The sequence below is a fragment of the Prenolepis imparis genome, unplaced genomic scaffold, assembly GCF_030444845.1.
Source record: "Prenolepis imparis isolate NDT839.2.m4 unplaced genomic scaffold, iyPreImpa1.0 SCAF_7, whole genome shotgun sequence".
Lineage (NCBI taxonomy): Eukaryota > Metazoa > Arthropoda > Insecta > Hymenoptera > Formicidae > Prenolepis > Prenolepis imparis.
The window spans coordinates 3,941,371-3,965,945 of record NW_028141165.1 but is presented as its reverse complement, the minus strand read 5'-3'; the positions used below and the strand labels follow the sequence as shown (position 1 = coordinate 3,965,945).

At 39.3% G+C, this 24,575-nt stretch overlaps 2 protein-coding genes across 2 annotated transcripts in view; one reads left to right on the top strand and one right to left on the bottom strand.

Annotated features, from left to right (window-relative positions):
• Positions 1 to 24,575, bottom strand: part of LOC145938945 (BRCA1-associated RING domain protein 1) — a 162,000-nt gene that overhangs the window by 130,461 nt on the left and 6,964 nt on the right. The gene's annotated exons all lie outside the window — the stretch shown is intronic.
• The window catches only part of Hgtx (HGTX homeodomain transcription factor), a 37,262-nt gene continuing 15,548 nt past the window's right edge, over positions 2,862 to 24,575 (top strand). The window contains exons 1-3 of the mRNA XM_083042897.1: positions 2,862 to 4,337; positions 13,249 to 13,359; positions 21,530 to 21,738. Coding sequence (XP_082899023.1) covers positions 3,557 to 4,337; positions 13,249 to 13,359; positions 21,530 to 21,738 — 1,101 coding nt within the window. The 5' untranslated portion in view covers positions 2,862 to 3,556. The remainder of the gene's footprint in view (positions 4,338 to 13,248; positions 13,360 to 21,529; positions 21,739 to 24,575) is intronic.

The following is a 24,575-nucleotide window of genomic DNA, read 5'->3' as shown; positions in this document are numbered from 1 at the left end:
TTTATTGCCACTCAATTCGCATTGGATATCGATACGAACGTTTCGAAAGAAAGACTCTCATCAGCTTACAATAGAAGTTACTCTACACACGCAGATATAATAATCGATAACTTGAAAGAAAAAAATCTCAACGCAATATTTAGTTATTTGTAAAAATTAAAAAAACCATAAAAATATAAAAATATAGTTCAAGGAAAAATGTAATATTATATAATTTATCACGAGTCAGTAAATTTTCTTTAAATATAAGAAGGCAATTTGTGTTAAAAAAAAAGAGATACAAGTAATGAAATAAAGTAAGATACGAGATACTAAAAAAATAAGAATATAACGTAAAAGATATCGCGCAAGCACAATCTTCAATCCGGGAGAAGAGAAATATTCCATTTCAACGTCGAGGAATCTTTATTACGCGTCGTTACGCATCTGAATGCTGAATGTATGTGCATTCGTTGGGAAAATAATTTTCCTCGTCGTCAGAGTGATCCATTATACGGCGCGTAACGAGAGATCGTCCCGATTGAAACCGAATTTCTCGCTGGCAAGGAATTGACGCAAACGGAATACGAACGGTTTCGTCGGACCGAATGATTGTTCCTCGCGAAAATAATACGCGCCGTAAAACATTCGGCGATGGGAATCAATACCTGCTGCTCTTCGAGTTTTACATAATTTTCGAGGAGAGCGTCCGAAGCGCGCCCGGAAGACGGAAAAAGGGGGACGATGAGAATTCCTCTTCCGTCCGCGTTCCTCTCCGCGCCCCTCGAAAAGGAGCCGCTTTTCTCCATGAAAAGGACTGATCCTTCAGGGTCAAATAAAATAGATTTAAATCCCGCTCGGTCGTCTCTCCCCGGAAGAATACCGATCGGCCCTTTTCCCGTTTCGCGTCGCGTTTGTCCCTTGCCAAGTACAAGAATCGACATAATAATTAAATAGAGAGTACGATGGAAATATATATTTCGTAAGAAAATAATCGTCCGACTCACGATAATGTATAGTCTATTTTAGATAATTTGGCATTCTGTATAAGAATATAAAGATAAAAGATGAGAAGTATAAAAGTCGTTATTAAATAATATAGCTTGTCAATTATAAATAAAAATTATATTTAAAAAATATTTTTTCATGATTTATGGGCGACATAATATTTGTAGCAAGAAATGAATTGTATAAGAGAGTTTTTAATGTATATAAGTATTAATGCGTGGGGCATAACTGATGATTAATACGGTGCAACAAATATATTCGCAACTGCGCTGCTCGCCGGCTATTATTGCGTCATGCTGCTTTAATAATATCCATTATTGTTTCATTATTAATAATACGCACGTATTTGAACGTGGTAATGATGATACCCTGTAAGCTTATTTCGTGCCTTCATCATAATCGGGCCGTATTAGCATAATTACTCTTAAACGATCGATCTCGACACGCGCGCGTTTAATGATGCAGATATCGCGCTCGCATATATAAACCGTCATACAAAATGTCACGTCTGCGAAAAGAGTTTTCAATTTTTCACAAACCACGCTTTATCGAGAATTAAATTTTGTAGCAAAGTATTATCTTCCGATCTTAGATATATCATAGAATTCACAAGTTGAGTTTTATTTTATACCTGTAAAAATTGGGAACATATAAGACCAGAAAAATCTACGTTTAAAGTATGAAAGTAACAAATATACGTTCAAGCGACCAAGAAGAACTTACTGCAAGTTTAAAAATATTTAGCTAACATATGTAGCGCGAAAGAAATTTGCGAGGAATATGTTCAAGAATTAAATGATCGCACGTCGAATAAAGAAACTTTTTTTCGCCGTGGTAAAGGGAAGAAGGAAGAGAAAGAGAAGCAAGTGCACAATCCGCCTACACGGCGCTCAATAACCGAGGGCGCAAAGTGCAGTCGACCACTGTAAATTATCCGTTTGATCGAAGGCGAGTCTAAAACGCGGATCCAATAGACGAGCGAGTGCGAGCGACGAACATTACATTGGTCGGTTGCCAGAGACGGAGAGCCGGCGAGTTCATCCGACATTAGTTACGTCATTCGCGCGCCGCGGCGCGACGATGGTTCATCGGGATGAAGTAACCGAATTCTCGTTGACGCGTGCATCGGCATACGTATAGCGAGTGAGGAGCAGGCCAAATGGACCATCGGCAGCAAATAACTCGATTTGCTCTGTGTCTACGCGTACTTGACTGGCTGAAAGGCCGGGGTATAGATGGTAGGTAGGAGTCAAGCGGGTGGGAAAGATAGAGCGAGACACAATGAAGCGGGAGGGTAAGAGGAAGATGGGGAGGTAGTAGTAGTGAGGAAGGAACGACAGAAGGAAGGAAGCAAGTTATCGAGACAGTAGTGTCACCGTAGTCGTGCCAGAGGTGCCCAGTCGTCGAGCAAACTAGAGAGCCAGTCTCAGAGCCAAGAGGCTCAGTCAGCCAACCAGCCAGCCAGCCAGCCAGCCAGCCAGCCATCCAGCCATTCAGCCAGGCAACCAGCGAACATACAAGCGAGTGTGCGAGCGAGCGAGCGAGCGAGCGAACCAGCAAGTTCTTGTTTTATTCAGTCAGGATCATAAATTACGAATTTAAACACACAATGAAAGACGCTTAACAAGAAGCTAACGCGAGATTGAGAGGCCCCGCCCGGAACACCTCTCCTTCCGGTAAAACGCCACCGAGTCGACCAATCCAACGTCAGTACCGCCCCCAAACACTTAAACGACCCATGGATAGAACGCCAATCCACTCGCGTCGAGGGCCGACCTGCCTCTCCCCCTGACGGGATTTCCGGAACGCGCGCGCGAGGACGAGGGCAAGGACGTAGGCACGGGAGAGAGACTCGATCTCCCGCCGGAGAGAGAAGAGTGCGCGCGCTCGATGCACCCTGGTCGCACACCATTTGGCGACGTGGCGAGTCACTCGGCGAGGCTCACGGTTATCGTCGGCGCGGCACGGACGACGACTTCCGGATCGCGCGCCTGGTCGATCGTCCGAACGATCAATTCAGTCCGCGACTAATTTTCGTCCGAACGCTTCCGTTCTCCATGTCATCGCGCGCGGAACCGGCAAATCGGTGACCGCTCGCGGTGTGCGGTGTGACTACTTTTTCCCCTCATCGATCGCAACTCGCGGAACGTGCATCGGCCAGCCTGTCGCGCGCAGACGACGCGCCGTGCGCTCGCGGAGGATCATGGGGATCAGTGATTGACCCGAAGGAGATTGGAGGAGAGGAAACCGAAGCGACCGAAGAGTGCGAGCGACGAAGGTCGAAGGAAGAGAAGGAGCTCTTCATCCTTCGAGAAAACAGTGACAATCGCGATCGCGGTAAGTGCCGGACGTGTCATCGGTGTATAGTCGAAGCATCGTTGTTCGAATCAGAAGTGAGAAATCGTCGCGCGTCGAAGAGTCTTCATCAGTCAGGGTCTATACCTTCCCGAGTATCCCCTTGTGCGCGAGAAACCCCCTCCGCGGCTCTAAAAGACGGCCGCACGCCTCATCCGGCTCTTAAGCACCAGTTAAGATTTTTCGCTCACTACCGAACTATGCGTGGTGCGAGATGGTATGTTCTCTGACCAGCGGCAAGGCCTGCGCCGACAGCGGAGACGCTTGCACGGACCCGCCATCGCGCTCCACGCCGGAGGGCGGCGGACTCGAGATCGCCGAGAACATGTCGTCGTCGCTCAGTGACGCGCACCGACGCAACAACAATCATCACCTGGACCAGGGCGATCGCAGCTCGTCCGCGGGCTCCTCGCTCGGCTCGTGCTCGCCACCGCCCGCCTCGAGCCACTCGCCGCCGCCACCGCGGCCACCCTGGCTCCACGATTTTCCCGCGGCCGCGCCCCACGTTCTGCAGTTCCTCAATCTGAGCGCCGCCGGCGGCGGCATGCTCGGTAGCCAACCATTGGCAGCGCTGCACTCCATGGCGGAGAGGAGTCATCAGCAGCAACAGCAGCAGCAGCAGCAGCAACAACAGCAGCAGCAGCAGCATCAGCAGCAGCAACAGCAGCAGCAGCAGCAGTCGCACCAGCATCACACGTTGCATCAGCAGCAGCAAGGCGGCATCCAGCTGTCGCGTATCGCGGTACCGCCGCTCTCCACCATCACCCAGGGTCAATCGTCGCCCACCGGTAGCGGAAAACACAGCCCGGCGACCTCCATCACCTCCGTCGGCAGTAATCCTCACGGTATCGACACGATACTCTCGAGACCGACGGCGACGGTCCACCCCCAGGCATCGGTCCCGGCGTCGCACGCGACCCTCCCGCCGGCACCGCATCCCCAGCACATGGCCGCGCCGCGGTACGCCATGCACGCCGGCTTCACGGCGTCCTCGGGTGCGTATATCTATATTAGCGTCTTTCCGAGTTCGGTAAACTTTGGATAACGCGGTTACCCATGCGCGGTTAACCGACTTAAGCCAGATAAGATAAATACTCGGTGGTATCATAGACGGAAGTATGATGATGATTTGTATATATTTGAGTAATATATATATTTAAATGCGCTATCGACAAATCTTTCAGCCTTCTCTGATATTTCTGACAATGAGAAATATCGCTCTTCTGAGAACTATAAATATTGAAAGTTTAACTTGTCAGCGAGAAAAAATAAGAGAGAAAGTTGAGATATATATTTAAGATTATTCATATGCTTCGCCACTTGTGTAAAAAAATATTTCGTCTCTGTTGTCTTAATATCGTAGATTTTTCTAATTGTTATAATTAAATTTCGGGGAGATAAATATATAAGATGATCTTTACGTCATTTGATATCATAAACTTCTTTATGGAACCATATCAATATAATATTGTTTAATATAAAACTCACTGTTATTCGTGGAGTCTCATAAAAATTGTATAGCATTTGTAGTAGTATCTAATAATTGTATTACTATTTATTCAAAATACCATCGAAAAATCGAGATATATTGAGAATTTTATCCGAGCAGTTTTGATAACAAATACGTTTATGATTCATAGCGTTTTCGCGATAAACCCCGCGCGTATCATATTTTTCTAAAAGATAAAAACTTAATTCAAACAATTTAAATTTTCTCACGACAGCTTGATTTTGACAAACGGGTAACGTATAAAAATAACTAACGAATACACAATTCTTCGATAGAAATATTGTTTAAAATTACATTCGCAAACGGTATAGCGTCGGAAGATTAATGTCAAGAATTATTGATACCCATATAGATATTAGTAACATCTGTAACGGTAACGAATTCGCCATTCGCGCGTTTACGCAATAGAAAATCGGTGGGAAACCGATTGTGTTCTCCACGCAAATCGTCGCGTGCTGGCGATAGCGCGCGTGTATTAATGCGGGACGGATTGAACGCATTAATCGTAGAATTACCAAGGGATGGCCGATCGAACAACCGCGGGCCAGACGAAAGCGCGCGACTAGGAGTTACGAATCTATTACGAAACTATCTCTGCATTCGATACGATCGCGGTCGGCGTATAATTCACGGATTTACATAGTCGAAGTCTGATTTTCCGCTTCGAATCGCGCGAATCACTATCGCTTGTTTTAGCCCGTTTCAGTCTAACGAACACGAGATATATAATTCAGCCGCAATTCTTCGGATTCTTTAATGAAGCAAGGGAGTATAAATTCGCATAAATACGAATTTTATAAAAATATATAATAGTAACTGATTGTGTGTAAAGATAAAAGCCATAAATATTAATAAAAATGTTGTACTAAAACTGTTGCTGAAACGATCCAAACATTATATCGATTTCAAAGATTCGATTTCTTAAAATTCGCCATAAAAGAGATGATAAAGATGCATCATTAAGTTTATATAATGAAGGATCTCGTGTTTTGCGAAATATATTCTTTGATGCGTAAATGTACGCTTTCGATTCACTGTTAGAATGTCGTTTCCTCATATTTTGTTGTTGGTAATCTGTGTCATCAAGGCTTCGTTTGTGATGTTGCAAATGATGCATAATAACTTTTCCATTGGATGACGTGCCACAAAGCAAAAGACATTTGTCATCCCCTTGAAATCTTGTGAAAAGATGTCACGTTCAAGAGTGCCTTCGTACAACGTTCATCTCCACGCGTATACGTCAAACTAAATACAAAAGTATGATGCAGAGTGCATATTACTGATTCTCGACAGTAAATGATTTGTCATTAATAATAAACGTCGACAAAAATATATAATTAACATAATTCGAGTTTTTATATCAATCGGAATTTATTAAACATTGTAAAATACGAGTATTTAGAATCGTCGTCAGTTTAACAAGTTAATATAATTATTATCTTTCGCGATAAATATTTAGAAAAACATCTTTGTCGTAGAATAAAAATTCATGAATATTTTGGAAATTGCATTTCGAATCTTTTCATTAAAACAATTTTTTTATGCGTTACATTATATTTTTTGGCTATTTGGGGGGGGGGGGGTGTGTGTGTGTGTGTGTGTGTGTGTGTGTGTGTGGTGTATTCATACATCAATTTTAGAATTATCGGAGGGTCGATGTTACAATGAAGGGAAGATAGGGTCGTATTATGAAGTTGCTCACAAATAACGTGTCGTACAATATCGCGGTAATATCGGGAGACGTGGGTTTAATTCATAAACGTTGGTATCACGGTCTATAATCTACGATCCGATAAAATAACTTTATCACTCCTTTTACCGAATGCTATTTGAATATTGTCAATCAAAATATATATTAATTTTGAATATGATAATACAGATATAATGATATAATTCAAACAATTTTAAAATATCCCTCAAATATTATATAAAATACCTATCTCCTATATCTATAAAACTTTATCTAATAATTGTAACTAAGCGAGTTCTACATCATTTTGTTTAATTTTTAATTTTATAAGCAGCGTGGCCTCTTTGAGACGAAAATAACAATCAAAGAATAGTAAAAATGCGAATAAGAACACGGCATGATTGAAATATTGACCGAAAGCGCGGTGGAATGGCGGCTCTAAAATTTATGCTTACCGAATTACCTGCTCCCCCGGTACATTAACGAGCGACGCAAACGAGGGGCGTTACTTAACATTCATGACATTAAATTTCTAAATGATTCGCTCCCGACAGAACGCGGTTATGCTTCGCAATAACGAATCGCTAAGCAGCGCGCGCTAATATATTCGCGATTTATTAGTTTCGCATGTCGAAATGTGTTAATCATGGCATCGCGAATTCAACATTATCGTGCGATAATATGATATCTGGATATGTAATATAGTGACTATTAAAAATAATATTTGACAAGTTTCGATATTTTGAAAGTTTGAACTTAAGAGCAATAATTTGCAGTAAATTTTATTTTTTCGTTCGTGTGAACGCTCGTTTTATTTTACATGTTATTATTATATTACATGTAAAAATATTAACTTCATAATCATATTAATAATTTGATTAAGAGTGTTATGGGAATTTAGAAAAGACAAATTATTATTTATTTGAATGTATCAAAGTTTCCACATTATATGTATAATTCTAAAAATCTTGGCCAATTATTTCTTAATATTTTTTGAGAATTTTCTTTTCACGGTTATCGAATAAAATAATTGTATAAATTTTATTACGGCAATGAAAAATTTATTTTCCATTATTTTCCATTCTTATCGCTAAATTTTCTTTATCTTTTTATTATCACTTTTTTAAGAACAAGAATTATATTTTAAATCGAATCATATGTAAAGAGAAGACAAATAAAAAACAAATAGATAAGTCACTGATATATATATAATAGTATACCACAGATGATTGTATTTACAATAGAACGCAAATTATGTGATGGCCAAATAGGGCGACCATATACGAGCGCAAGTTAGGATATTGCGGGTTAACCAACTGACGACTATGTTCGTACGTGGCTTGCTGGCGAATTCGGATTTGTGCGAGAGAACGCGTGAGAGACCTGGTCCACTTGCGGTTGGACATTGTACAAAAAGATTGCATTGCGATAAACTACGGCAGTGAACGCCGAGTGGAGCAATACGACGATGATAACAAAAAATAACGATAAATGCGTATTCGTATAAATTTAATGTCGCGTATACGAAAAGATGTCCGAAAAAAATAAAGATAATAGTAAATCGGTGCCATATAGCGCTGCGACCGCACTAAAAAACAGCTCGTCGTAAATATCATTTATTTCTTCATTTTTGCACAAAAAAATAAAAAATAAAAAAATACATATCGGGATGCGACGCAACGTGTACGCAAAGCAATTCAATTTTGAAAACGTCGCCGCAAAAATATCGCGGTTACGTTCTTGTATACCGTTCTTCGTGACGAATTACATCTCGCGGATTTTTGCGACGTCGATGAAACCACGCCAAGTTATTACCGTCGTTCCTTCGCGATCCACTTTTAAAATTGCTATTCTGCAAGTTATGAGGGAAAATTTATCTGACTACTATTTAAAAAAAATAATAGTTTAATCTTTCATATCGCGCAAAAATTAGAATCAGATATTTACGCTAAAGATAAATTCTGCAAGTATATGTTTTAATAGAGCAATGTTCACACATTCGAATCGAATATCATGAGGCGGTATGTTTATCCTGAAAGCAGATATTCACATCATCCTTAAAAAAAACTACTCAACGCGTCCCCCATGTGCCTTCTCACGTGTGTCTCCCATTTTTTATCGCCTGTAATAGAAACCTCGGAAATATTGTGCGACATCTGCTCTGGTTTCTATATCGTAAATTTCAGCGTTTTCATCCCCTTTTTTAAGCACAAATCTCGCGAAATTTTAATATCTTTCTTGCATTCTTTTTACAAAATAACATTATATAGGACAAGAAAATTTATAAGTCTAAAAATTTATGCGCTTGATTGAACTGTCTTTGCTAATTGCGTTAAGAGGCACCTCTTAAAGTCCCGTCGGTCGTAATAAATGTATTTATTTGGCGAATAAAAGCAAGGGAATCGATGGAGAAGAGAAAAACTTTTTGAACACATTTATTTGTGCAAAAAGCCGCGTTCGATCAATCTTGAAATATGAAAATTGCAGAAAAGATTATACATTGAAAAATTGACATTGCTAAATGATTTAATAATCGAATTGCATTTTATGCAGTTCCTTTCACACACGGTTCTAATATCAACTTATTGTATAATATAATAATATTATAAACGCTAACATCTTTCAGAATATTTTACACGAGTATGTCGAAACCAGAATAAATCAAATATTTTGAAATGATATATATATTTGATGCGGAACAAAATTTCAGCATGGCGAAATAAAATAGTCATATATCGTTACTATGTGTAATCGTGTCAAATGCATTTGCGCGATATTGTGTTTCCAATTGATGGGTTGCATATACGTGAGCGTATGTATGTGTCTCTCTCACAATGGTGCACGTCGAAACTATATACCGCCGTAATTCGCGTAATCGTATACGGTTTCAATAACGGTTTAATGGGTAACCGACTTCATTGTCGTATTAGACAGATTACGTCGATTACAAATACGACAGTAGTGCAGCCGTATTTACGACGCGACGCGACGCGGCGGTGTGGTGCGCGCGAATTTCGCTCTGTTAGAATTATAAATGGCCACCGAATACATACATATGCGTGTATATTTCACTAAATATAGCGTATGTATATTCCCGTATAAATTTCCCTCGTTAAAACATCGTCGTGTTTTATTTATATCGATATGATATGCAAGCGTAGCGACGTCACTTACGTTCTTCTTCCATTAGAATAAAGTGCTTTAAATAATCAGTCTTTTTCATTCAAAAAATATCGTTCCATTATAAAAATTATTATAAATGTATTCCGTCATCTTTATATGTTCGATCTAAAATTTCTCTTTTTTTCCAAATCATTGTACGTACGTTTGATTACGTAATTCTTTCTCTCGCATATTGTAATATATATGTATAAACAAAATAATTTAATAAAACTATTTGTAAAGAAAAAAGATATTATTTGTATGTAAAAAAATAGTAAATTGTAATCAATTTTGTATCGTGAAACTCATGTGAGGATCTCTCTCTTCTTTTTTCACGTTACCACACTGTCGTCATCGCGATTATGCGATTCGCAACGCGCGCCGCTAATTGACATCTGATACCGATCGATCTCCCGCGTGCGCACACACTTTACACCGATGGTCATTAATTAAATTCTCGCCGGACGCGCGCGAGACTGCCAGTCGTCGCTGTATAAATGACAAAAAGCCCATCAAAATGTGCGGTATTAAATGATAAATATTTTCGTCCATCGACCGTGGACGTCACGTGCCCCTTATTCATCGCGATAGTTCGTCAAATATTTATGACTTACGACACATCACATCCGCCCGCCGTGTTTTCCCGATTAATAGTAATCCGACGAATTACGCGACGTATCATGTAGGTATATATACATTCAGCTTGAAATTTAGAGTCGATTTTTTTTTTTTGACAGAAATGATGGATATTGATGGATTTTCTGAGCAAATGTATAAAGATCCCTAAATTAAACTTCGGAGTTGTGAATAAATATAAAAAAATGCTTTATCCTTTGAGATTTGCTTTCTCAAGCACATCTTGCCTTTTATGGTATTTTAATTTATAGTTTAATTAGAATATTTAACTCCCTAAAGCTCCAAAAGCTACGAGAAATAATGGTCGGTTTATCTCAAATAAATCTCGAGAAAATTGATTGCTCGCTTCATCAAAATGTCCGCAATTAAGATTAAGATTGAGGGTTCGCGGACATCATGTATACACATTTTTAAACGCTTTTAATCGCCCGATTCACACGGCGTTCTCGAGCGACGCGTCGTAAAAGCGCGTGCCGGGGGTCCGTTTAAGAATCGAGAGAGGAACTCACCTTTCCTCTACTTTCCCTCGCCGGACCCCGCCACGTGGAACCGTGGACAAAGAGCATGATCGCGGGTATTTTGGTTGATGAGCGTGCGCGAGTTTAGCCGTTTATGATCCTATAAATTCCGTCTGATTTCGGCGTAAAGGACAAAAGGAGCGGCGATCGGACGCGTATTCCCATCCATTCCATCGTCGCCGTAGGGATAAAATGGAAACGACGCTTTATTGTCCGGACGAACAAACATGGACAGGCACCCGAAACGAATTAGTCAAGTCATCCTTTCAGTTGCGATTATGGCCAATTTCTGAATGTAAAAGAGAATGTCGTCGATCGCTGAATGATTATTTTCTATAGTAAACGACGTCGTATCATGGATGTCTTAGAGGAAACATTACAAGAAAGACGTTGAGAATACATAGGCTATTTGGTGATGAGCAGTTAAACAGAAGTGAATACAGATAATCCTTCGAAATTGCAATATAAAGGTATCTCGTTTAGGTTTTTAATACTGAAAATTATGAGAGTAATATCATCCTAAATAAGATTTACGAAGAAACTCGTGAAGGAGCAATTTATTGTTCAATAACTTATAATTCCAACAAAAAGCTATATCCATATGTTTAATAGTTGTCTTTTAATAGTTGTTTTTTAGTAGTTGTGAAATAATCAGTTTTAATAATTTTTTATAACAAAATTAGTCCAAATAAAACTCCTCTATTACATGTTTTTCTGTAGTAAAAAAACTAAATAAAAAATGTACGGACTAAAATCAATTTAAAAATGCAAATTGTATGATAGAATATTCTTGAGAAAAAAAATAATTGCTTTTTAAAAGCATATATACTACGAAAAATTCTCAGTAATATGCATATTACACACACATTTATTTTTTTTTTATTAAAGATGATAAATGAATAATAAATCTTGGAAACGCGAACAATAATAGTTCCGGCGTGTCTTTTATTCGATTCGCGCATTTCGATCAATCAGAAAATTGAACGCGCCGCCGATCATCAATCTAATCTCCCTTAATCCACAAAAAGTTTGTTCGGATCTCGACGACCGATATTTACCGATTTGATTTCCCAGCCGCCTCGCATAGAGCCCCGGCTTAAGTCGACTAATTTCTCGCGCTCCAGAGGTCGGATCATTAAGGTCTCCGTATAGCGAGAACTACCGAGGAGAAACCTCTCTCGAGGCTGCGAATGGATTTGGCATCGTGTATGCGTGTGTACAAGTGTGCAGTCGCCGATAATCTCGACTAAAACATCAGATTCGATATAGATACAAATCTTGATCGACCTAAAATAGCACGAGCAAAATTTCTCTTCTCCCGTCTGATATTCCAATAATTTTTTCATATAGATTTTATTTATGCTTGTATGTAATCCTCTCAACACTTTTATCACAAATTATATTATTTAAATAGTATAATATAAATGATCAGGTTATTTTTTCATAATTAAAAAGCATAAAAGATCGAAATCTTCTCTCCTTGCGGCTCTTATAATTTATAAAAACTGGAAGTAAAATTATAACTATTTATAATACTATAACGAGGTCATTTGTAATTTTTTCCAATTTGGCATTTAATTATTTCGAAAAAAAAAGAGTGAGATTGAAATCTGTTGCGAGATGGCGGGGCTTATAAAATTGCAGCATTTAAATTCCGCTTGCACATTACGGGCGGATGCGAGTTGTATGAAAATTGCGAGTGATAAAAATGATATGAAATAAATCGCGTAGGTGTAGAAAAAAACCTAAAGCTTAATAAAGCGCTTTACGCGGAAAAATGGGTATGGCTTCGCCGACGATCGATCCGAGAAAGCTGTTTTATTCCGTCAGTAAACGCATGCTCACATTCTACATCTCGCCGTTGCATTTTACGGCGTTGCTTCTTTTCGATTATTGCTTCAATATATGTGTTGCTATCTAAATTATCATAAATCCAATATCATTATCTCTATTGACGATCGAATCAAAGCATATGTCTGCTGTACTCTTTTCTAATCCCGCAATATCAGTTATACCTCAATCTCGTTATTAATATCCCAATTATCTGCATTATTAATATTATATTTTTCCTAAAAGTCAAACTTAAAAATTATATCACTACGATTTTTCTTTGAAAATTAGAATTTAATAATGTTCACTATTATTATTAATTATAATTTAATGTAATGTTAACATGAAATATATATTATATAATATTTGTTTCCACCTTTTATTATTGAAAATATGCTACTGTTTTATATACATATATAAATATTAATATTTTTTAATATGCATAATGGCAAAAATGCAAGTTTGCTGATTTGTGCAATTCGAATTTTGGAATGATCACAATCTTAAGTCAAACTCGTATGCGCATATATATCCAAGTATTTATTTGTATATTTCCCTAGGTATTGGGCAATTTCAACAAAGAACGGAACCACGGCACCCCGCTGTCTATTGGCCGGGTCTTCAGGGACTAGTCAGCGATCCTCTTGCATGGCGAGCAAGATTACACACATGTAAGTTCAGTGTATCTCTTACATATTAATATAACATAGAATTTTAAATATTCATATATATTTACAAGATTGAATACATAATTCATACTCTGAGATAATTGTATATTAAATACAATTAACGTAAAAATATTTATCAATGCTAGTTAGTCAGTGTAATATGTTTTGTTATTCAAAATGAAATGTCAAATTCTATTATCAATCTCCGTTTGCTCCATTTTCCGCGCTACTTCATCTTTAACTTTCTTTTATTCTCTTTTCATCCTAATTTTATCATTCGAGTATTATTGTTTCGGGGCAAAAGAATATATTGTTATTACTTCTAAATACGCATATTATCATCCTACATCTCGACCGCCTGCGGATGTTTCGTTACCTTTCCCCGAGTATCGTTGCGGCGAGATTGACAGCTGTGCGTGTTTGCTTTCGCGGCAGGAAAATCACAGGGCCGAAGTGAAGAAACACGTGCTGCCAAACGTGCGTCTCCGTTTGAAACGGCGTGTCCGGAAAGTCGTTTGAAGAGATTCCCCGGCATAGATCGCCTACGGGGAGGAATTTAAAAAATGCGTAGAACCGTCGGAGAGCGCGGGAAAGGAAGTCGTGGGGCGAGCAGCGGTCACAAAGAATGGGGGACTCTCAATCTAAACGCGACACGTATATGACACATGAACTAAGAACTTGACCGCTTCACAAAGTGCAATTCTACCAATGGCTTTTATCTATATGTTAATAGATTCGAAAAGAATCAGAAGTTATATCCCCTTCGAATGTTTTATATAACTATACTGGCCTCTCTAGTATATTATACATATACATATATATATTATAAATATAAAATATACTCGTAAATATCATAGAATAATTATTAAAATTGGAAATATATTTTATATTTATATAAACTTATAGAATTTTGATGAAATTGTGTTATGTACGTCGCGAGAAATATTGGAATTTAAAATCGATTTGAATAACACTAGTTTAGTTTCATTGATATAATGAAATATATATGCATATTTAATTAAATTGCAAATATTTCATATAACATATTACTTTCTAATTTAGTAATGTAGATACAAAATTTTTAATAATTGCTTAACTGATCCATCATCTTGAACTCCGATTTTAAATTAATCTTATTTATAATTAAAATCATACATATAAGATCGTACATGCAGATATTTTTACTTGATTTTGAATAAAATTAAAATAATAATACACAATATGCATTAATATAAATCTATGATTATGCAGAATATCATTATTTACTCAGTTTATGTCTTTGTTAATCATTGCAAAAAATATTAGAATAAATTTTTCGAATAATCAAGATTCCCATTTTTTTTCATTCTCTCGTGACTGTCTTACGCAAATCTTTTAATATAAATTTAAAAATTATCATTAGACATTTAACGCACTTGAATTATCATTAACGTGTAGACATCGGTGACGCCGATCCGTAGCGGGTCGATCCCGATCGTTATCAAGTGCCGACACACACCCTTCGCACTCCCTCGGGCACTTGGACGGTTCACGCTCAATTAGCCAGCGGAATCCTTCCCCTCCTCCGACATACATACCGGGACATCCCCGATGGTGGTACGGCCGATCGCTCACCGTGTGTACACCCCCGTCCTTACGAGAAGACGATTAAGGATACCGCAGAGAGAAAAAAAAAATCACAAAGTGAAGCTGAACACGTGACGTCTCGTCTCGTTTCCCTTCCATCGATGAGACGGAGACGAATGACGGCCGAAAGTAAGAGACAGAGAAGGACAGCACACGCATACGTCAATTTTCCCTAACCCACCCTTCCCCCCTTTCCTCGCGCGAGATGGCACATGTGCCATACCGCGACGTAAGGAGGACGGTAAAACGCCGGCCTGTACAACGCGGGCGTGGACAGACACACCATGTCGAGACGCGCACGTGTGTGTTTCGGGTGTTCACTGTTACACAGCGGTCACGAGAGATAGATAGAGAGAGAGAGAGAGAGAGAGAAAGAGTGTGTCGTATGTATCGTGAAGGGCGAATAAGAGGGTGGTAGCGGTAGTCCGCGCTGCGGCGTCGGGATCCGGGATATCATCATATTCAATATCAACCCTGCCTTCACCCCCGGGAAGCTGCCGTCCCCTTTCCGCTGCCTACGTTTTCCACACTCGCGCGAATAACTCCGGCAATATTTTAACTGCGTGGGGGAAGGGCAGGGGGAGGCATTCGTGTCTGCCAGCTTGCCTTTTCTATCGCCCGGTACATGTGGTGGCGGATTCAAATCCTCCTGCCGTAGGGAGAGAGAGAGGTCCAACCAGTCAACGCGCTCCGTACGAAACGTAAGAGTTACGCCGGCTACCCGGTATATTTTATATTCTGGGGCAAAACGTTGATCGGCTCATAGCCCTCATGAGGCATCGCCGAACGACCGCCACGGGAACCGTCGTCTATTTATGCCTCCGCGCCGTAGGTATGTAGCAGGGTACAACTAGACTCGAGATAAACCAGCCTGGACCAACCTGGACCAGCTTCCATCCCCCTCCTCCCCCCTGCTATTTCCCTTATTTCCCTCTCGTACTCTGATGGTAGAGAACAGCGATGACAATAATCATTTCGATGTTCGAAACTTGCATCGATAATTGAGAACAATGTCTTTTGCCAGAGTTAAAGCATTAGAAAGTCTAAAAATAATCTAAAATCAATTTGACTAAAAATCTCTCAGTTTAAAATCAAATTAAACAAAAAATATATTTAAGAAGAAAATTATATTTAAGTAGAAATATTCCTTCTTTGTCTAAACAATTTTTTAATGTTTATTTACTTTATTATATATGACTATATGATATAAAATTTACGTAAATATATATGATATAAAATTATGTATAATTTATGCCTTTTTTAACAGTCTATAGTATTAATAAATATACAAATTATATATTTAATAATTTTAATTAATATTTTATTCCATAATCCATATAAGAGATTCTCCACATAAAATTCTATCATAACACTCCGATCTCACTTCCATATAACATATCCTATGCATAAAACACGAACTTCTCCAAAAAATGATGGGCATCTATCCATCCGCACGTTCTTCCTCTCATTCCCATTCTCATAATGAGAACGTCGGATAGCGTGCACCTTGTTTCTGTTTATACATCGACGACGTACACTGTTATTTCTACCGCTCTCCTTCCTGTATTTTCCTTCTCACTTCGCTGCTTTTTTCCACGCCATCACCGCCCGCTCTTTTCCGCGTTTCTCTTTTTCTCCCCCGCGTTCACCGACTCTCCTGTCTCTTCCCGTTTCCCATCGGGTGGGCTTTATGGACACGAAACTCGCCTGGGTAAGCGTCACGTAAGCGAACTCGGTAATGAAAACGTCGCTGACGCGACGAGATTCCGGCGGTTCACGTCGGCCGATGTATATATTGTTATTACTCACAATGTACCCACACAGAGAGCAAATCACCCTAGCAGGGAGAGAAGACGACCGCGATCTACCGGCTTCCAATAATATCTCGCGAGTGTGTTTCATGGGATATAGGCTTGGCACAAAAAGTCAAGAATGACCCTTCGATGAGATGAAAAATTTATATCATTACTATATAGAAATCGAAATATATAATTTTATTTTACATATAAAAAACTATATATATATATAATTTTTTTAAAAGAATTAAACATATATTTGAGTAAGCAGTATTAATATACTTTAATGCAATTTTTAACATTTTATTATTATATTATTTTCATCAATATTTTTTGTTATTTAGGATAAGATAATAAAAATAATAAAATATAAAATATAAAAATTTAATTATAAACTTTTTTATAACTCTCAGTAATGATCGCGACTCTTCGATCCGCGCCGGTGTCCCTATAATGGATCTCGCGCTATTAATGCAGCGCAATGCCTTCATTAGTTCGAATTAACTATGCATCCATTTACTTTTGGTGACAACATACTTTGTACACTCGATAAATTCCTCTCGGACGCCAGTCAACTCAATGCGCGCCGTTATTACTCACGTCGTCGATGGAGCGAGCAGCCCCTTCACGATCATGCTTTTTAGAAGTCGAGTGATATTCGATTCAATTACGTCAAAGTGACGAATCATCGCCCTGCGTCATCCTTGACTTCTTATTTTAATAAAAGTATCCCACTCAAATATCATTATTATTAATGGAATATAAAGAATGTATTATATGTGCGCGCATGGAAATGTCTTTTCTTTGTTAAAAGTTATATTATATATGTATATATAAGGGATTTTATATATATATATATATATATATATATATAAAATCCCTTTGAAAAAAATTTAATTTTTATTATAAATCAGTTTAATCGTCATTATTTCTATGGATATTCATTAATTAATGACTAACGTGAGAATTGATTACATTAAATTAACAAATTACATATTTTTGAACCTATAATTTAATATTATTATAATTATATTGTCAGTTTTTATTTGCTACTTTAAAACGCTCATATGCAAAAAAGAGAGGTTCTGGATAACGTTCAAAAATAATAAAAAGATTTTATATCTCGAACCACCTCTCTCTCATTCTCTCTCTCTCTTTCTCTATATGTCCGAATCGCGACGCATCTTTACCACGAATGATTTGTTTCGCCCCGAACTCTCGGGTGGATAAAACGGTCCATGACACCGCGCGAGCGGAGGGTCGCTCACCCCGCATAAATCGAGCAATCGAACGCGTCGAGCCTCGCACCCGGACTTCCGTTCACCGATAACGAATATTACGAATGGCCGCGCGCGGTGTCTCGTTTTTGATCGTTCCTCTTTTTTTTTCTTTTTTTTCGAAACGTCCCGATACGGTCACCTGCCGCTGATTTACATCGACACGGTGCGGGCGAACGCATCAATTTGCCGTGCCGATACTTCGTCTAATCAGACATCGGAGCGTTATCCGCGGCGGTGCTGCCAGGAGCGAGTGTGTCTGTGTGTGTATATACAATATATATATATATATATATATATGTATATATAGAGATATCGATATATACGCATTATCCGGAATGATTTCGCTCGCATACACTGCTTGACACGCGCGTGACACTTGTTCACTCTAAATCGGCTGATTAAATTATGGTCCTAGTCCCCCCTTCCGCTCTCTCCCGACACGCTATAAAGATTAATCCGGAATCCGTTGTCCGCGCGGAGGTTGTAGTGGAGAATGATACGCCGACAAATATTGCCACGTGCAGAAAATAAAGTTCTTTGATCGATTAATGTCTAAATGAGTAGACATGCGGACACCTCTCTGAAGATTTTATTTTTGTATTTGAGAGAAAATGTAATCGCTGGAAGAATTTTTATATATTTTCGCTGCAAAGTAAATCGTTTTCGTGATTGTGAAAACTAACGTTTTATTTTATTCATTTCATTTATTCACCGGTTCTTTGCTGAAAAAGCTAGTCCGTGAAACATTGACGGAATTCAATTGAAATTGGTATATCAATGTGAATGTGTTAAAACTTTATATCACCGGTCCAAATTCCCATGCGAAAAAAATATTTTGTGGAAAAAGTCGGGCAATAAATCGTCCGAACGACCAAACATAATTGGATATCCGGCTTGTTTAAAAAATTCAAGGAAGTATTTTAATTAAAAAGCTTTTGCATATGGGAAGGGGTGCAATATTTCTTTTACATATTGCTTGATTATTATTCTATGCAAAATGTATTATAGCGAGCCTCATCTGTCTTTTTATATATGTATACCTATATGTGTATCTTAAAAATTTGTATACTATAAAATATAACAATCATCAAAATGTTGCACGACTCTACTTTCGTTTAATCTTGCAATGTTTTCGTATGAATATTTTATCTTGATTCTTATCAAACTCTTCTTACAAAAGTTAAAATCTAGATTTAAACGTAACGATTAATGAAGAGTGTTCCGCGCGCGATTATTCTTCATAAGCTCCCTGAATTACGCGATCGCCGATGACATTGATGACGCTTCATCTCGCAGAGGCAAGTCTGAAATTACGCTGCGAAAGAAATTCCGCGGGGCGCCGTATGCGGCGCATACAAATTTTGATAAAAACGCGGACTTATCGGGTTTTGCGGAGGTGGTCGCGGAAATATGCGCGACGGCTTAGTAGAACGAATAGGGGGATATCCAACGGCGGGAAACGTATACCCCCCGTTTCCCCTTCGTCGTCGTCGAAGACCCCGGGGTTGGAGTGCGGTAAGCAGCTCATTAGAACCCTCCCCGCCGACCGGCCATTATTGCCTCGTTCCGTATTCCGTTACAAATTGCTTTATTAAATTAAAGTCCCACAACCCACACTGTACCGCGTCACGACGACCCTGCCGCGTCGACCCTTCCTTCTATTCCACCTACCCCTCCGAGTCCCTTTCGCCCCCTTGTATATACGCGCCCACATGCCACATCGAACCGTGTGCGACCCCCTCTCGTTTCCGCAGAAGTCGCCCCCCTGCCCTCTTTGATTGTTTCTCTCGAAAATTTTCTCGGACCTCTTCTTTCCGATCTAATTAAGACTTGGACCGCGCATCCGAGTGGCTGAGATTAAAAACGATCAGCCGGCACGAATAGGATAAAATCATTTAATCTGTAAAATATTTTTATCGCTGCACTAGTGATTAATAATTATTAATTAAAGTTTTGAAATTATAAGTTCTAGAAACATAGTTTTTAACTAGCTGGAGAACAAAAAGAGTAATGTAATCTAAGATATAGTCACAGAGGTATAAAAATACATAAAAAATAAATTATTAATGCTGCTCAAAGAAAAAGTATAATGAAAGTTATTTGCATATTGTGAGAATGATATGAAAAATGAGCAAATGTAAAACATCACTCGTTTCGCTTAGTTTATAATATGTAAGTATAATTATAAATAAATAATTTTAAAAACCTATAAAGTTATATCTCTATGAGTTGAATGTTTAACAGAAAATATCGATATATCGATATATCTTATTAAATATCTTGTTTTAATAAGATTCGCAAAGAGTGATTTATGTCAGATAAAATATGAGTAACTGGAAAACGATATTTCATAGAAAAATTGGTGTTATAAACGCAGGTCCAGTGAAAGAGAGAAACATTAAATGGCTGGGGCAATAATTACCAGCGTTATAAGGACCGTAATTAATTTCAGAAACGGCGAATTAATTTCGAACTGCGGTTAAAATGAAATACTTCTTACAGTTATAACACGGAAGCTAATTATGCCTCAAGATATATCGCAGGCATATTTTTCCTATGTAGAATAAAGGTGAATGTGTATGTGAAACAAGTGCACGCGTTGCACTTTCCTAAATAAATTTTAGTGTGCTGTAAAATTAGCACACATTAATAATATAATAAAATCATATTTGTTGAGAAGATATAATACTGATATATACAATGGTTTTATGCATATATGTACTTTTATACATACATATATACTTGTTTCATATACTTGTACCCTCACTTATAGAGATAATCCAGAAGAGAGATTGATATTAGTGTAACAAAGTAAAATGCGGCACTATTTCCCTATGACTTGTCGCGACAGAAAGTCACAGATGGGGCTTGCAGTTTCCCCTTTTCATTCTGCGAGTCAGAAAAGAGATCACGAGGGGGTCCTATAGAATGTCCATACGATGGCACATGCGATCGGATGCACGCGGTTGCTGAAAATGCAATGAAAATTCGCAGTCGATTCGTCGTGAGTGCAATATCGAAATTCCGCTGTGAATTTTTTAAGCGAAGGCTGAATTTCAATACAAGTCACCGATTCTCGTTTTAATGGTCAACACGGTCGGTACCATAAAAAAAATTAACCTTTACTGTCTACATACACAGTAAAGTATATATTTTCTAACATATGTGTGTACATTATAATATAATATATACTAATGTACATTTCTATAATACCGATGCATAAATAAAAAAAAAAGATACTTGAGAAAATCGCGATATTCAAAAACTTCGAGGAAAAAAAGAGAGAATAAATTTGTAATATATACGATTGTATTTTTAAAGAGCCACGGCTACACTAAATTATTTAATTCACTCTCTTGCTCTACATGCTACATTGAAGAACGGCGTTTCAGTTAAGGCTAATTACTCCATTCTAGCGAAGCGAAACGGATATATTCAGGAATCACTCATCGAGTGACGCGAATGTTGCAGTGTCGCAACAGCTGGGCTGTCAACAAGCGATGACGGGCGCGGGCGGCGCCGGGGAACACGATGGAGGCAAAAAGAAGCACACGAGGCCTACGTTCAGTGGACAGCAGATCTTCGCTCTGGAGAAGACCTTCGAGCAGACCAAGTACCTAGCCGGCCCGGAGCGGGCTAAATTAGCGTACGCCCTCGGAATGTCGGAATCCCAAGTCAAGGTAACATTATACCACGTTGTTTATTCGCTAATCTAACGCAATACTTCGATCGATCTGCATAATAACAGTTTTCATCTAAAAAATACTACGCGTTCTTTAAAAAGAGAAGATAATCCTTAACATTTGTCTCCAAAAATTGAGATGTCTCTTTTTAAGTTAAGTTTAGAATTACTTAAAAAAAAGTTTAATACGGTATTTTGCGTGATTTATGTTTCGAATATTCCCCAACAATTCGAGGAATATTCAAAATCATATCGCTTGGAGAAAAAAAGGCGAAAGAGACATTTGTCTTCGAGTTGGTTGCCGACATCGAGAGATCGATCAAGGCATCGCCTCGGTGCGAAAACGCAAATCCGCGGCCGAAAAATCTCCCCCGAAAAAAGAAATCCGCCACGATCGGCCGTCGACGGCCCGGGGGAGGAAGAGGGAAAGAACCCACACCACGACGATACCCGCAAAAAGTGGTTCACTCGCGTGGATACGCGATTTTAAAAAGCGTCCCGCTCGTCGCCCGGCTTACTCCATCAACGCGCCCCGCTCGCGGAGCGGAGAGGGCACACGGGAGCGTGAAAAAGGGGACAGGAAAGGGAGGGTATCTAACGAGGTAGCCGGTAAAAAAGTTCGAAGGATAAAAGAAGGTGACAAAACAGCCGGAGACGTGTCAAGCTTTGCGGCACCTGCGTCATCCTCGGCGTCGCTCTCTCACGGACGTCGTCGGCGGTGCACCCTCCCCCTTTCTCCCTCTCGCCGAAAGGAGAGAGGAGAACGAGGAACACCGGGTGAGACATGGATGAAACTCGGGTGAGGCCGCGGTGACGGTGAACGAAAGGATGGAGAGATTCTGGAAGCTTTTGCACCCCTCTTTCCCTCCACAGACGTCTCTCTGTCCCCTTCCCCGCAAGCTCCTCCGCCTGCCACCTTCGGCTTCGAAGTTCGCCTCTCGCCCTCTCGTTCCCCTTTTCCTTCTCCTCTTCCTTCGCCATCTTCGACCCTCCGAAAGAGAAAGAGAGAGCCAGCTTCCCATTCCGAGACCCTCAACCCCTGCCGCAGGGCAGGATTCTCCCATTCTCTCTCTCTCTCTCTCTCTCTCTCTCTCTCTCTCTCTCTCTCTCTCTCTCTCTCTCTCTCTTTCCATCTATCTATCCCTCACAAACTCCGGGCGTCGATGTAGCGCTGTCATTGGCTCGTTCTACGCCGCCATATTTACATTTTTATTGAAAGCTACAAGTCTGTGTCGGTGAGTGATGGCGAAGGGGGAGCGAGAGTGCGAGCATGGCGCCCCCAGAAGCCCAAGGGGTGAGAGAGGGGAGGAAGTGGATGAGGGACGCGATACGGAGGGAGGACGAGGGGAGGTTGCGCGGATCGGCGGGAGAAACGCGTCGCGGGGGTGAGGAGGGTTAGCATTCAATTACCTCGGATTTCCTCGGGAAGAGGCGATTCACCTCCACGTATATGCCATCTTCGAGGGCGAGATTGTCCCAGGATCCCGGTGTGCCAGCGCGTTTTTCGAAATATTACGACAATATATACCCGCGTACTCTTTTGCGTGACCGGCCGATTCGGGGTGGGAAAAAAAGCAAAGGTGGAAGAGTGGGTTTGTTTATATCGGCACCCCCAATGAATTTTCCGTTATCTCGCGGTATGCGATTTGCTTTAAAGTTTCTCGGAGGGTGAGCGCGGCGCGATTGTAAAGTAATTCGCGGTAACTTACACGTATCTATATGATAGAAAAAAAAAATAACGATATTGACTGAAATGGCTGCCACTAGTATAGTAATTTCACGTTTATGAAAAAAATCCGAAAAATATATCTCAACTATCGAAATAAATATACGGTTAAAATGAAATTCCTGGAAATATAAATTTGTGAAAAAAATTTCGTTAGAAAAATAAATTTTAATAAAAAAAATATGTTTCAAATAATCCGTAACTGATTTGTAATCAAGGAAATTGTATAATTGTAACGGTATGTATAATGCAGCATGCACAGAGCGATGTTTTATTTGCGAGTGATATCTTGTAATTGGATACACGAGAGGATGTACAGGAACGACGCGGTCGATGCGAACGGAATAACAACGATAGATCGATATCGTTCCCTCGCGGTTTCGGGTAATACCGGATCATTACATACTGGACCTATCACTTTTTTCAATATTGGAAAGGGATTTGCGCGGTACGAAGGGATTTGGCAGCGCTGCCCGATGAAGATTTATATCGGCCCGTCATATATTTCACAATTCCAGATTTATAACTTTTTCATTATCGAAACGTATATCTTATCGATGCTCGCGAGCGCGTAGGCTCTTTTTTTTTGTTCGCCTAATAGCGCGACGGATTTCGGTAACTGTAATCTCCGGAATACATTCTGCCGCCGATGGTACTCGGTACGGGGTTATATCCGTCAGGCTGTACAAATTGCCCGCACGTTAATATATTCGATCAACCGAATGTCGCTGCCGAATGTGACTCCTATCTTTTATGGGAAGGATGAGAAGCTTCTCTGTCTCTCTTTTTCTATAATGCGCGGTTGGTTCGCATAAATTCTCAATGAGATATTTTCTGGCAATATATATCCGTAATCTAATAAGAGCTAATATAAATGATCCAAATGTTTCATACGTAGAATTTATATGCAATTTTGTTGCACACACCGTATATAAAAAATATAAAACAATTTTTTATTTGCTTGTATATATAAATAAATTTAAGATCGCATCTATATATAATTATTCTATAATAACTCTGTGTTGTATAATATTATTTAAAACATAAATCTTATCTCTCAGTTAATAAATCAATGAAAACATCTTTTGACAAAATAATTTAATTTCTCG